The sequence below is a fragment of the Larimichthys crocea genome, chromosome XIV, assembly GCF_000972845.2.
Source record: "Larimichthys crocea isolate SSNF chromosome XIV, L_crocea_2.0, whole genome shotgun sequence".
Classification (NCBI taxonomy): domain Eukaryota; kingdom Metazoa; phylum Chordata; class Actinopteri; family Sciaenidae; genus Larimichthys; species Larimichthys crocea.
The window spans coordinates 7,133,270-7,148,119 of record NC_040024.1 but is presented as its reverse complement, the minus strand read 5'-3'; the positions used below and the strand labels follow the sequence as shown (position 1 = coordinate 7,148,119).

The 14,850-nt window shown below is 38.0% G+C and overlaps 3 protein-coding genes across 8 annotated transcripts; 1 reads left to right on the top strand and 2 right to left on the bottom strand.

Annotated features, from left to right (window-relative positions):
- Positions 1 to 6: 6 nt before the first annotated feature.
- LOC104939328 (uncharacterized) lies at positions 7 to 3,784 on the bottom strand. Of its 2 annotated transcripts, XM_027287655.1 has the most exons (7): positions 3,397 to 3,783; positions 2,636 to 2,689; positions 2,295 to 2,354; positions 2,163 to 2,183; positions 2,020 to 2,064; positions 1,420 to 1,761; positions 7 to 1,083 (listed from the first exon to the last, which is right to left on the bottom strand). In XM_027287655.1, the coding sequence occupies exons 1-7, from the start codon at positions 3,476 to 3,478 to the stop codon at positions 1,031 to 1,033; spliced, it is 657 nt and encodes a 218-aa protein (XP_027143456.1). In that variant the 5' UTR covers positions 3,479 to 3,783; the 3' UTR covers positions 7 to 1,030. The 2 variants fall into 2 exon arrangements, with proteins under 2 accessions (XP_027143456.1, XP_027143457.1); XM_027287656.1 differs by lacking the exon at positions 2,295 to 2,354 and having other exon boundaries at positions 3,397 to 3,784.
- A 329-nt stretch (positions 3,785 to 4,113) lies between these two features.
- Positions 4,114 to 9,099, bottom strand: LOC104939332 (CD276 antigen homolog). Of its 2 annotated transcripts, XR_003463708.1 has the most exons (5): positions 8,516 to 9,099; positions 6,271 to 6,588; positions 6,143 to 6,178; positions 5,292 to 5,396; positions 4,114 to 4,867 (listed from the first exon to the last, which is right to left on the bottom strand). XR_003463708.1 is itself a non-coding variant. In XM_027287663.1 (4 exons), the coding sequence occupies exons 1-4, from the start codon at positions 8,568 to 8,570 to the stop codon at positions 5,302 to 5,304; spliced, it is 504 nt and encodes a 167-aa protein (XP_027143464.1). In that variant the 5' UTR covers positions 8,571 to 9,099; the 3' UTR covers positions 4,875 to 5,301. The 2 variants fall into 2 exon arrangements, 1 of the variants encoding a protein (XP_027143464.1); XM_027287663.1 differs by lacking the exon at positions 4,114 to 4,867 and having other exon boundaries at positions 4,875 to 5,396.
- LOC104939334 (Fc receptor-like protein 5) lies at positions 6,794 to 14,497 on the top strand. Of its 4 annotated transcripts, XM_027287640.1 has the most exons (9): positions 6,794 to 6,860; positions 7,292 to 7,344; positions 7,615 to 7,810; positions 9,794 to 9,940; positions 10,185 to 10,310; positions 11,398 to 11,640; positions 12,342 to 12,602; positions 13,255 to 13,401; positions 14,301 to 14,497. In XM_027287640.1, exons 5-9 carry the CDS (start codon positions 10,223 to 10,225, stop codon positions 14,387 to 14,389), a joined length of 828 nt encoding a protein of 275 aa, XP_027143441.1. In that variant the 5' UTR covers positions 6,794 to 6,860; positions 7,292 to 7,344; positions 7,615 to 7,810; positions 9,794 to 9,940; positions 10,185 to 10,222; the 3' UTR covers positions 14,390 to 14,497. The 4 variants fall into 4 exon arrangements, with proteins under 4 accessions (XP_027143441.1, XP_027143443.1, XP_027143440.1 ...); XM_027287642.1 differs by lacking the exon at positions 7,615 to 7,810 and having other exon boundaries at positions 11,401 to 11,640; XM_027287639.1 differs by lacking the exon at positions 7,615 to 7,810.
- The last annotated feature ends 353 nt before the right edge of the window (positions 14,498 to 14,850 follow it).

Sequence of the window (14,850 nt, the reverse complement as noted above, 5' to 3'; positions counted from 1 at the left end):
AATTAATTATTTAAAATATATTTGAAATATTTGAACTATTTATATATATAAGTATATCTTACAAAATTGCATCTAAAATGTGTTTTAAGTGATTTAAAATAAGCCACTCTGCAAGCTTTAGCTCTGCCAAGTTGTTACGTTTAGATTTAAGCCTTGACTTTGAAGTAGCTGAGGATCTCCCGCTGCAGCCTGGTTCATAAGTGGTCAACATATCTCCAATGTCTCCAATGGGGTTCGACATTAGCAGCAACAACAACATCAGCTAAGGTCTATTAGCATTGTGCTAAACAGTGGGCGTCGCAAATCACTGGTACCATTGTTTCGGGGGTCACGGGCTGAAAAGTTTGGGAACCCCTGTCCTATGTAACCTGGAGCCAGACCCAGACGTGTTTTAAGGTGATCAGTAAAATCTTGAAATCGCTTCTAAAACGAACAGTGGAGAAGACCAAAACCATCACTAGGTGATGACTTATTCTATTAAGTAGAATAAAATTCTGGGTGAAGAAGCAGGGGGCTCCTGCTTCTTTGACTGCCCTTTAAAACCAGGGGTGTCGCTTCCATGGGAGGACTTGAGTCTCAGTCAGAAAGCCATGTCTGTATAAAAAAGTTATAAAATCATGGCAGAGTTGGGTTACAGGGTTAGGGTTGTTATTTAGGGATATGATATTCAAAAGACCAAAATCTACTTCATTGAAATTAGAGGGCAGGGGACAGCAGAGGTTGTCGAGGGACTTGAATGAAATTGTTGATTAGCAGCAGAGAGGTGTGGTGATGAGCGTGCTATAGAAGGCCTATGATGAAGAAGAAGGAAAACCAGTCCATTTTTTGGAGAGCTGAGTGGGCTACAGACATAGGGGGTAGTGGTGATTTAATTTAATTTATCTCCTACCACGCTGCCGTGTCATTCCCTCAGGGCAGTTCAGAGTTCAACAAAAAAAATGCAAAATTTCAGAAATTTCTTAAGAATGTCAATGTTTAACAACAGTACAGTCATATAGTTTTATTAAAAAATTAAATTAAATTAAAGTATTTACTTACGTTTGGGTGTTGAGATAATGTCTTGAATTATTACTTTTTGATTAGCTGTTGAAAAAGACAAAAGTGATTTAGTACTTCAATTCTTCTCTGGATCAATTATCTATCTATCTATCTATCTATCTATCTATCTATCTATCTATCTATCTATCTATCTATCTATCTATCTATCTAGTACTCAGAAAAGATGAGTCAAAATGTGAATCTAAATGCTTACATCATTATGCTAATGTACTGACTGTCGTGCTTATACTGATTTAGTGTAATATCTCTTTGAATTTTACAATAACTGACTGGCAGCTTGATACCAGGAATTTACTCTAAAGGTGTTTTACTATATTGTTACTGTGTTTTTTTATCTACGAGTTACAATGGACTACTTACATATGATAAGTTGAATACTACAGGATCTTCGTTCCGTCTTACGCCCAACAAAGCAGCTGTATGTTCCAGCATCCATGTTTGTGAGTGATGATATTTTCACAGCAAGTTTCCCTTTGGCGATGTTATCGGTGCTCTCAAGAGATGCTCTGGATTTGAATTGGTCTGCCTGAATGCTGCCTGAAACACCTCTACTTCTATAAACAAGGACATAGATGGAGTTGTTGAATTTCCATTCGATTAGTTCTCCTGCCACATTTCGTTGAGATTTAAAGTGGAAATCCAATGTGACATTTCCCCCGACTGTTTCTTCAACTGCCTTTGGACACGTTAACTGATCCATTTCTGTAACAAGACACAAGATAAAGCCTTTATGTAAAACACAGATGTCTTTAGCAGAAGAAGCAGAAATCCTTTCCTCCATTTATTACTACTACATAGTTTTTTTCATTTGGGAATGGATGGTAGGGACTAACTCTACTAATAATTCTTAATCGTAAATGATATTTTAAATCATCGTAGATAAAATCTTTACAAAGATTTGGTGCAAAATGTAAAAAAAATTGACAGAAATGTTCCAAAATATCTATAAAAGTAGCTTACTTAGTTGAGATCTTGCCCATGCAAGGGATTCTTTCTTCGGCTGCCCTGTTAAATAAAGGTGAAAAAACAAACACATTAAGACACCAAGACTGATGATGGTGGTGATGTGATAGCTCTTCTAGTTTCAAAGTGTCTTCCCTTACCTTGAAAATCCTCTTCTGCCTCTGAAAATGTTGTCCATAGATGGGGTTGTTAATAAAGAGAAGAGTGAAAGAGTGAGATATGATTGTTAAGATTTGGATGTAAGATGTCAAAAAAAAGGCCGCCCAGTTCACCTGGTTGAGATCCTGCCACATAGTCATACTCATAGTCTTCTGTTGAGTCTTTCTTCGGCCCTGTAAAGGTGAAAAAAAAAAAACACATTAAGACACCAAGACTTTGAGGAACACCACAGAAAAAATCCTGCTCTGATTTGGTATCAAAAACTTTACACAGTGTGTAAGAATGGTGGTGATGATGGTGGTGAAATGTTGTCCATGGATGGGGTTGTTAATGAAGAGAATAGTGAAAGAGTGAGATATGATTGTTAAGATTTGGTGCAAAATGTGATTTTTTTTTTTTTGACAGAAATGGTGCAAAACATCTATATAGATATAAAAAAGCCCCAGTAGCTCACTTGGTTGAGATCTTGCCATCGCATGGGGTTCTGTTGAGTCTTTCTTCGGCTGCACTGTTAAACAAGGTGAAAAGAAAAACACATTAAGACACCTCGCTCTCTCCATCACCCAGTGTTTTGTTCGTTAGGCTGCACCAGTCAGACACTGAGCCCTGAAGCAATGAAGACATGGCATCAAAAAGAAAACCGCTGCTGAGAAAAAGAAAAAGAAGAAACTTTTTTTTTAATTATTTAAAAATATAAAAAAGATACAATGTTAATCATATAATGTAGTATTATGTAGTAATATTATTGTTGAGTTCTTTGTTGTTAGATTTTATTAAAGCAGATTACACCTTTACTGTTATTTATTGTATTGTTATTGTAATTATCTGTGTCATTTAAAAATGAATAATAACACCCCATAGTTATTTATTTAATTATTTGTTTGTTTGTTTGTTTGTTTATTGGTTTATTTATTTTTGGAGGGAGCCACAAAGCAATTGCGCGTTGGTGAGGCTGACTGCTGTTGGACTAGTCAGTAATATTACAAAACAAAATACTTATTTTTAGTCCACTTGCACATTTACTACAACTTCCTCTTTTATCTGTGGCCTTTAGGCCTTCCTTCCTCAAACAACTTCTTATAAACTCCTGTCCTCATCATTTAGTAGGAAAATCAATCTGACACTTTAAAGGTAAGAGAGACAAAAATGGGATTTTTAATTTGATTTTGAAAAGGGAGTTGAATTCTGCTAAATTGATGTATTGATGAGACTTACCCGTGGCGGCCTTGATCAGAAAAATGACAATCGCAGCAGAAATACAAAAAAGTAGGGCTTTCCATTTCATGTGGCACAGCATCGATGTCCAAGTGTCGTTAATCCGTTTTTTAAAGTATCTTTAAAATATCTAATATATATTTAAAAGTTGGCTGCGTAGTTTAAACGCGGTTTCGCTTTCGCTTTTGAGCGAACCCGAAATAAATCTTTGTAAATCACAATCAAACATAGATTTGGACCATGAAAACACAGAGAACGAGCAAATAAACACAAAAGTCCTTAACTCGATACAAAAAATTGAAAAATTAGAAAACTAAGCAGGAGATCGACGCGCAGGAACCGGCTTGGTGCGGGTCATAAATGAAATGACAACGAAGCAATGGAAGCGGAAAAAAAACAGGGAAGTCCATTCCACATTATAGGACGTGTTAATATTCACGCTTCATCGGATTTTCTCTTCTGTTCATGTGATTAATTCTAGTCTATTAATCCCAGATAAAAAAAGGAATTACCATTATTATGGTATTATGGTAATCATAACAGGCTAATGACCAAATTGGGTGAATAATTAATTAAAACAAGCTTCAATATGAGCTGTTGATAAGCATTACTCACATTATTATATAACACTGTGTAACAATGTAAGCTCTATATTTTTGGCTAGTTGCATGCAAATGATCAAACAGAGAGATCTTTTATTCTTTATTTGGATCCTAAATAGCTTCATCTAAAAGAATAAAAAGTGGGTGTTAAGTATCAATAAAGGCAAGAAACTGGAAACAAGTGAGACGACTCTACACAGGGAATAATGAGACCTGTAGAAACAAAGACATGGTCACCAACATACAGCTCCAAAGATTGTTCCAGCAACACTTGACCAGAGGACGGGCAGATTCAGGAATGACAGAACCAGTGACGGGATCATTCATAAGAGAGAGTGGAACACATGCAGAACATTTAATAGTGACTGATTGATCCTTTGCCATCAATCTGATCAGTCCAAGACAAAAATGATCCAGTTTAACACCAGGTCATTTGGTTTTAGTGGCCTGTTCACTGTTCAACAGATTTTTCTCATCTTTTCTGGCAGATGGAAGGCAAAGGAACCTTTAATAGCGTGATGGCACAGGAGAACATCTGCAGCCAGGGGTGGCAACAAGGCGAAACCGTCTTCACTGTCCACTACTGGTGCCGGATTCGACATGAGGCACAACAAAGCCTCGGTCCTCCACAGCCGGGATGCCATGTGTGGCCATTGTCTACAACCAGTTGTGTTGTGGGTGATGCAACATAATGTCTTTCAGTGTGATTTTCCAAGTGACTGTCCAAATCTGTGGTATAGAAAGTTATAGTTTAATTTTACGCTCAGCTCCGTCATCAGTCTGGGTCGTCGTTGTTTCTCACTTGGTTCTGGGTCATTCTGGCAGCGTTGTACTTGTTTTTCTGTAGTCCACTTCGACTGCACACATCCCTATATGACAAAAAAAAACAACCAAAAAGTTCTGTGGTAACTATGATTCAGGGATAACTTCTGTATTCTGTGAATTTTCAGATTTGCGCCTTTATGAACGAGTCACATCAAGAGAGAATCTCAAAAAGAAATCTTTTTAGCACACAGTTTGCACTTTATGTTTCCTTGCTGAGCAGTGGTGGACGAATAGGAACACAAAGAAGTTATTTCATAGTAAAAATACCTGACTTGTTTTACTCTGACTGCTTGCTGTCGAGATTCAGGTAAACACTTGAATATATTTTTACATTGTAAGTGCATTAAAAAGGGATGAACAGAAGGAATGATTTCAGCATGAACTCAGTTGTACTATAGTTTGACTTCAAAATGATGAACCTATTTCTCTAAATGAGGAAAATGAAGAAAGAACATGTTTGTCACTTACTGATCTTTCTCTAATTTATCAGTAGAATGATTCTAAGACCGGTCCCAACAACAATGCTGAAAGAAACTCCAACAATAGCACCAGTACTGCTTCCAGTGTCCTTAACTGAAAGGACAAAGATGTCAAGACTTGTTCTTCACTGTGGACAAATATCAAAACAACTCTCTAAAATGAGCAGATATTAATTAATTTGGGTTAATTAACAGCCACAAAACAAACAACGTAGTAAACACCATCATATTTTGTGGTAAAACCTTTATTGTATATGGCATTCATGCGGTATTTCAATTATTTAGGGCTTGATGGTACAAACTGATATTTTTATGGAAATTACATGAGATAGATCACCAACCTCAAACCTGAAAGCATATCCTTTCATTGTTAATATAAAAAAACCTGTACTGAATTTATTACGGTAAATTCTGGCAATCACAGCTGCCAGTTTTTTTACCATAAAAAACAATACATAACACATTTATTTGCAGAAATATTCAAAGCTGTAATAACTTAATTCTGAACATATGATCAAATTAAGCACGTCAACTTGGGAATTTGGGATTGGTGACAGACAGTCTTTCCTGTTTTCTGATGTTTAATATAAATATTATATATTGCAGCCCTAATTTCATGCTATTACCCTTCATCATCAACTAAATAAACACGTTCAACTGGTCCTGGCTCCTTGTATTTTTCTGAGTGCACGTTGTCAACAACTCTCCAGCAGATGGCGCTTTTGATTTTATAAAATCAAATGGAAACATGGTGAACCTTTGACCCACAGGTAGAGAACATGTGTTGTTGATGTTTATGGGAGTACAAATAAATAAAAAGAACTAAAGATATTTACTTACCATGTCTACCACTGTCTTCTGACCGCAGCACTGCCTCTGTAAAGTTGGAATTGCGTACATTGTGTTTAAGAGCTAAAATAAAAAACATTTTAATTAATTGTAATGTGGATTAAGTTAGCTGTCCTCACCGAGAGTAATGGAGCATGCAGTGAATTGTTCAGTGTTTTCGGGCCTAACATTGCAGTTGTATTTTCCTTCATCCCGTTTAGTTACTTTGGTCAGTTTCAGTGAAATGTTTCCACTGCTCATTTCTTCACGGAACAGAGACGTTCTGTCTTTGAAGTTCTTGTCCTGATCTTTCAGATCCTCCCCTTTTCGATAGACGTGGACATCGTTTTCATCGTGGCTCCACTCCACTCTTAGAGTCGACATGTCGAATAGACGTGTCAGGTTGCACGGCAGAATGACGTCTTCCCCAACTGATACACAAATTGTTTCAGACTCTCCTGTGGAAACAAACATTCGCATTTAGACCTCCTGGTGCAGCAACATTTTAAAAGTTTCCATGCAAAACTAAATTTACAAACTGCAGGTTTTCAAGTGCATTTCCCCTCCTTGCCACAAAGTGGACCACCTTCAATTCAGTGCAGTTTCAAAACATCCCACAGTATAAATAGAGGGCTGGACTCTACTTCCTCTTCTTTTGTCTCCAAACATTTCAATTCTGACAAGTGTTTCTCAGTTGACTTACCATGTGTTACTTAATTACTCAACATAAGTAAGGTTTTCTTTCCATTTGTCACTTCTTGATATTGTTATGCTTAACTGTTGATTTGATTTTGATTGATGTAGTTAAATATCAGTTATGTTTGACTATTATCTGATATTTAGTATTTTAATTGACACAACGTGATTTCCAGTACTATTATCCAGTATTACATTTTTGATTCCATAAAATATATTTGATACTGGCTGAATTTAATAAGTCTTTTATATTGTTTGCTGTTTTTATTTACATACTTTCTTTTTTGTGTTCTCTGGTCGATTCCGTAACTGTAAACCTGGAGTGAGACTCGGCTGTAAAGGGGTTAGATGATATTTGGAGTTTACTTTCGCATTTAGACTTCAGCTTGTGTTCAGGGACGCTCTTTGACGGTGTAATATTAATGTATTTATTCTTATGCTGCTGGTGTTGATTAATCTCTACAGTTTTGTCGTCGCACGCAGCAGTCTTCACTTAAACGTCGTCCATCGTGAGGCAGGTAAAAGCACCATTTTCCTTCCATGAGTTTGGAGAAACTTGCCAGTGAAATCACCAAATGAGTTGATCCATTTAAATGAACGACGTGTCATTGGTAGGCCCTTCATGACACCCTATGGTAGTTTTGTGATTGACTTTTGATTGTATGTGCCCTGTATCCTAACCTTTTCAAAATCGGGGAGGGAGAGAGAAGTCAAGTATCCATGCAGCACAGTTTTTATACACACCGTATGGAAATCCTTCATTTTCTGTAACTGCTTATCCTCATCAGTTTCCGGCGGCTGAAGTTGAACCCAGTCGTTATTGTGCTCTGGGCAAGTCGCCAGTTCATTACAGGGTCGACTCATAAAACCATTCACACTTACATGACACAATCAACCTTTTAACCTCACGTCTTTGGAACGTGGGAGGAAGCTGGAGAGAACCACACAGCACATTCCTGTTTGAAGAGTAAAGCCTGCTGTGAGGTGAGATGGACCTTTGTTGTGAAATGTCATTTTCACCTAAAACTCGATGAGGCTTAAATGAAACGCACCTATGAAAGGTTTGCATTCAAATCAGCTCAAGGTGAGATCTGTCTTTCATTGGACATGGGATTTTTTCTTAATTTTATTTAGTTTGTTTTTCTAATACATGAGTGAAATTGCCAGTCTGTCATGTACACAGGTTTTGCTGTGTTCTTGTACTGTAAAATTAAGTGGTACTTGTACTTTACATTATGCTACATGCTCCACATTTCTCTACATATATTGTACTTTTGACTTTAATACATTTATCTGACAGCTATCAAATGAACAATGGTGAAGGCAAAGGTTGGAGAAAAACAGATTTGTGTCAGAACTTTCTCTCACAACCCATCAGATCTAACATGTGGTCCTTTAAAAGGGGTCCAGACCCATAGGTTGGGCAACCAAAGGACAAACCTCCATAATAGTTTAAAGCACTTATTCAATAATAACTCCTCCTCAGCACTTGCTGCAGTAAAAGGTGCACATTGTAAGTATATCAATCGATGTGCCGCACAGCTGGTTAATCATTGAGCAACTTTTTTATGTCACTGTTTTAAGATACAGTCTTATTAATAGACTTCTGCCACAGTTGTTCAAAGAAATGTAATACACATTAAGTTACTGAGAATCAATTAAATGTTTCATTCAAGTAAAAACACATACCTGCAGCGGCGTTCACAAACAGTCCGGAGAGGACAAACAGGAACAAAAACTTCATTTTTTTTTTTCTTTACAGGATGAAGAAAAGTCACCGAGTTGATTTACACGTTTAATGAACCACGAAACTGAAAAATGATTAGCGTTTCATTTGTCAGCGGTGTGTAGAAAAATACTTTCTGTTTCTGGCCACACCTTGAGGAGGTACAGACGTCTGTCAACACAACAGTCAGTGTGGAATCATTCATATCTTTGTGATCAGTCAACTGTACCAAAGTTTACATTATACAGTAAATACCAAGTTTAATCCGTTTTTTTTTTGTTTATTGAATCTTTTCACATGTAACGTGATTTCCTTTCTTTACAGTTTGTTTTGTTAAGCAACCAAAGGACAACGACGAAACCTGTGGGTGATGTCACCTGTATAACAACTGCTTTAGACAGTTCATGGGAACAACTGACATGGATTTTTTATTTTTTTTAATGATGCATAATACAAATCTGAAAACAACCACACCCAATTCCCCAAGAGTTTGCCAGTGTAGTTCATAATCTGTGAGTTCATCTGCTGTGCAGGCAGCAAGTAATAACAGGTAAGAGGGAGAGTGACGAGGCCACGACATGCAAAGCGATGGGCAGGGTGATAACAGCTCGACCTGTAAAATCAAGAACCTGTTGGACTGGTCTATTCGTTGCCATGGAAAGCCCAATTGCTTAAAAAGCAAAATTGAGCAAAGCCCACAGACTTTAGGGGAACCAATACTGTGTAAACAGTGATTGAATAGGCCTATTTTTTAAGGAAGTGAATATAGTAACAAACTGAATATACTTCTTAAACCACTGATCTTTCATCTGTCAACTCTCCACCAAATGAAAATGGGGCCACTGAAACCACAAGGACCTCATCTGCAAAACACTCTCCAAAAGAGAAAACACAGCAGTGCTGGGAGCGTCATCCAATGAGATTTGACAAATATTAACTACACATTAGCTTCCTAAGTAGACTGTCACTGTCTCAATTATATTATTAAGTGACTATAGGGAAGAAGGCCTACAAGCAAAATTCCTTCCCCCTTCCATCAGTAGGCCTGTCTGTTTCCTGGGTGGTATTTTATTCTTCATGGATGTTTTTCTCGTCGTGGAGTTGGTTGTACTGCTGTACATAATACTGTAATGTACTGCATGTCTGTGCTGTATATTTAAATGTTGAAGAATAACTGAGAACTGTGTCCGGATGTGTTCCTTGTGGTTTATAATGTGGCTGCTTCATGTTCTATTTCACAGACATGCGACTCATGAAGACCAAACCTCTGTGACCACCATGAGGTTGGTGACGAGCATGAGCTTGAAGTTTGACTCTTTCCATGCCGCACTGGGCGATGCAGTTGAGAAGCGTTCGGTGGGGAGCTGGACTTTGTAGAGATCATCCAGGTAAGGATCAATATTTGCAAAATGGTTACATTCTCGGAGGGATTGCAGAAAATTTAATGGGTTTTACAGTGACGGATTGATTTAGTAGGTCAACAAATAGTACCATTTGTTTCACAGTCGAAGTTTATGAGCTTTTAAATGTTTTGAACAATGAACTAAATACGTTTCATTTATTCTTTCGTCAAGACGTGAAATCTAATAGATAACATAAGTGTGTTTTTGTTTTTTTTTGTTTTTTTTCTAGCTGTCTGAAGCTGGTTGTCAGTTTCCTATAAGCTGAGGATGTGGTTAGACTGTTGGTTAAAACTGAACAAGAAGAAGAGACAGTATCGAAGCAGGATGGAGGCCACCTCGCTCTGCCTAATAATCTGTAAGAAATGCAACTTTTTTTCATTAGATATACTACTTTGGTCTTTTTCAAGTCAATACACTTTTTATGGTTGTTGTTTCTGAGTAATCGATTACAAGATTAGATTCTATGTCATTGTTGTTGCAAAGAGACAGACGAAATGTGTGTAAGTGAAAGTGCAGAAAACAGTAAAGACTAATGTGCATACACAGAATTACTGTAAGGTTTCTTGTTGTAGATTAACACAGAAGACATCAGAACTATGGAATAACACACATGCAATCATGTGGTAAACAAAACCCATGTAACCAACACTACTACCTACTTGAATGTCCTTATAGAGGGCAAGTGTTGTGTTCCTCCAATGAACGTCGCCTGCCTCTGCCACCCGTTCGCTCAGGGCAATCCAAACTTTTCTCGTCTGTTGTTCCCCGTTGGTGGAACGTCCTACCAGATCAGGGGCGTCCCTCTCTACCTTCACAAACACTTCTGAGGACCTCCAGCTCTTCAGAGAGGACCTCGTCTCCTAGCACTAGTCCTAGTTGCACTGTGCCATGATGTGTTTGGGGTCATTGTCCTGTTGAAAAACAAATGATTGACCCACTAAGCTTACGCATGCAAAATTGCAAATTTCCCCTTCTTCTTGTTGGTCTCCCTTAGTCGTGGTTTCTTTACAGTAATTCAACCATAGCAGTGTGATTCACAGTCTTCTCCGAACAGTCGATGTTGACATGTGTCTACTGCTTGAACATGTATGTGGGCTCTAACCTGAGCTGCTGTTAATTTCCGATTTCTGATGGTCATGATGGACTGTTGATTCTGTTTACTTGCTTAGTTGAGCGGATCGTGACATAATATGGATTGCTACAGTTTTCAAATAGTTATTTACTGTATGTCAACACTACCTCCGAACAACACAACCAATGGTCTTAAACACATTAAGAAGGCAAGACATTACACAAATTCACTTTTGACATGGCTTACCTGTTGAGAATCGTTGATGCCACATGTAATAAATTACATCAAATCAGCCATACACACACACATCTGGTAGATGTTGACCTGATGTTCTTAAAATCGTGTCTTTATTTTCTGTTTCAACCACCAGCAGCCACACTGAGCATCTCTCCTGACAAATCTCAATTCTTTCGATATGACCGCATAAATCTGACATGTGCGTCACCGGAAAACTCCATTGGCTGGACACTGAGGAGAAATGTTTCTTCTAAGGCACTTTTCCCATGCAAGGGGGACTGCATCCTTGACGATGTCTACCCTACAGATACCGACTGGTACTGGTGTCAGTCTGAGGATGGCAAGTGCAGCAACGTTGTTAGCATCAATGTGACAGGTATGCAAGGGATTAAACTTTTTATTCATAAACTTTTCTAGTTTGACAAAGAGAACACTAGAGTGTACAAACAATAAGTCAGTAAAGCCCTGCAGCATAAACCATATTTGATGGTTTGGACAAATATTTGGGTATTTCGAGAACTGAATAAAAGTGAGTGAGGTCAAAATATGGAAGAGGGGAAAAGCAATTTCCTAAATTACAGATTGTTACAGGTTCAGCATGGCCAGCTCTACCACCAAGCGGGACCACAATAGCATGGCTCAATAAGGTTTGAGGCTTGATGTGGCTCGGAGCTATTAAAGAGGTCAAATAGTGAAATCGTTGGTGCTGTGTGACTTAGTGCCGTAAAGCGTTCTGACTTCTCCCAACTCGGAGCTACATAGTGCGAGAATAGACAAAGACTAACTGATTTAACATGACTGATATAAAGTTACATAATGGGGCTTTAAACCGGGCTCATTGTATTTTCTCAGGATCAACTCAGCTGCTCCCGCTGACTTTACGGGCAGATTCACCAACTGACAGTTATTCATCACTGTTTGTATAGATTAACTGCATAGTGCTACAAATACCTACAAAGAAACCTGAATCCTCTGACAAATCCTTTCCAAACACTCAAAGATTAGATGTAGAGATTACAATAAGTACTACAAATGTACAATAAACAATGACACTTGGTTTGTTTTCCTATATTTAAGCTGGTGCTGTGATCCTGGAGAGCCCTGCACTTCCTGTGACAGAGGGAGATAAAGTGACACTTCACTGTCGCTACAAAGAAAGATATGCCAAGAATTCTACGTCAGATTTCCCTGCCAAGTTCTTCAGAGGCGGTGTCTTCGTCGGCATTGAGCCTACAGGAAAGAAGATCCTCCCAGCAGTGTCCAAGTATGATGAAGGCTCTTACATGTGTCAGCACCCCATGAAAGGAAAGTCCCCGGAGAGCCGGCTGGTTGTAAGAGGTGACATGATGTTCTGCTTTGTATATATTTGATTGGAGGTCAGCTTTAGCCTAGTTACTCTACTTAACAAAGTCTGGCAGGCTGAATGTGGAGAACAGACCAACACAGTGTTGTGGCCATCACAGGGTAACGGTCACTTGAGAGTTTCTGTAAAAAGAAGCCCCAAAAATAGTTATTTGTTTTTTATGAGCGTTGGACTGGACTATAGTTACACTAGAGGTTAGGGCCCTGCATACATTTAGTTTTTTGACTGTCCCAGACCAAAACTGAGGAAATATGTGGTCTCGACACGTCCACCGATAGACGATTTTGGTTTTTGTTGGCCACCAGAAATTTAGGACCAAAGTCTCACAATGTGATGGCTGCTACAGCCCACATCTATCCAGACCCATAAAACACTGCAGACACCTCATTGTAAGCGCCATGGTTTTGTTTCATTTTTCAAATGTACATAGATAAAGTTATAGACTTGCATATATTCATTGTACTTGTTTCATGTGCCACTGTCCTCTTGTTGCACTCCTTTGTGAATATTCATATATCTAGATAACTTGTTTACTATTTTTTACTATGTTCCGTGTAATATTTAGATGAAATTAAAGCTGATTATGTTTCATGTTCGAACCTCTGATAGTTGTTTCCTTCCTCACAGCTAAGCCTAGAAGAGACCTTCTTCTTCCTTCACCACCACCTCCTCCTCCTCCTTTCATGCTGGAGCTGGTGTGCATCATCCTGCTGACCATCATCTACGCTTTCATAATCATCATGGGTATATACACATGCCGACGGTGGGCTCGAGGTAAAAACAGCTCCTTAAATCCTGAAAATAACTGAATTTGTTGATGTTTACATCCTAAAAAGAGCTGAATATTCTTAACTTCAGAAACATTGTTATTTTTAACGCTCCAGGCCTGTAAACCTCCTCTTCTTTTTCTTCTTCTTCGTGGTTCAAATCTCCTGTGGTACAAACACTAACACTCCCCCGGTGCTCTGAGCTCACGGTCCAGGCAGCCCTGCTAACAAACTGTGCTAACATAACCTAACAGCAGCTAAAGTTGACCATAGTTTACCTTACTTTACATCAGGAAAAGGAGACAACAGGAGAAAACCAGAAAAGATTTTATCTGTAAAATAGCCCAAACCTCTATCCTGTCAAAAATCTTGTTGAATCAAAGAAGCTAAAACATGTTTAAAGGTTTGGGCATGAGCGTTTCCTGGACTCAATTTGAGTGTGTTTGTTTGGATAAGGAACCACATGGACATAAAACACACAACAAAACCTCGTCATCTCTTTTAAGCCATCTAAATGTCTTTAATGTCGCCTTATAGTCAAGTTGGACCTGAAAACAAAGGCTGATGCCTCCACGAGGAACTGTCAAATTGGACTCAAAGAAATGTTTTGTGATTCTACTAACCTATAAAAGTATTTATTGTTCTTTATTACTATAAATATGAGGATTACTTCAGCCTTTATCAGGATCTTGTAGGACTGAGTTTTTCCAGTGAGCTCATTGGTCAGTAGTCAGGCTGTTGTTCTGAAGTTTCAAGTGAAAGAGCCATAAAGATAAAAGTTTACAGTACGCCGATTACCTGAGCTTCAGAGTAGCTGACTTACAGGTGTGGTAAAGTAGGGACTTGAAACGAAAATCCTAATCTTGAGATGAAAATTTGACTTTTTGTGCTCTGGTTTCCCTGCAGCTCATGACTGTGCTCAAAGATTAACATCAGCATCAGCAGATGTCAGACTTGAAGAAGAAGAACTACAACCTGTTTATATAATCGCATGACTGGTGCCTTTGTGTTTATCTTTAAAATGTTATTTCTTATCTTCTATTATCTATGATCTATTAGTCTGTTTTATCTAGTATGCAAAATTGTGCAGCTTATTTTGTTCTTCACACTGTATCACGTTTACTGTTTAGAAAAATAAAAGCAGATGAGAAAAGTTAAAAACTCAGCGTGTTTAATTCTTTCCATAATAACCAAAGAATGAAAGAGGAAGTGTTGGAGTCAGTGAAGAATGTAAGAAAAATATACTTTTATTAAAGGACAACAGACATAATAAAATAATAAAAAAAACATTCAAACTTCAAATAACTTGAATAACTAAACATTCAGAATTACATAGAAAAATAGAAACAGTGAACAACCAGAGAAACATTCACGCTGACTCTGTCCACGTATTGTTTTGGTGAAATGAATGGACAAATGAAATGTTTGTATGAGAATAATATTAATACAGTGTGGG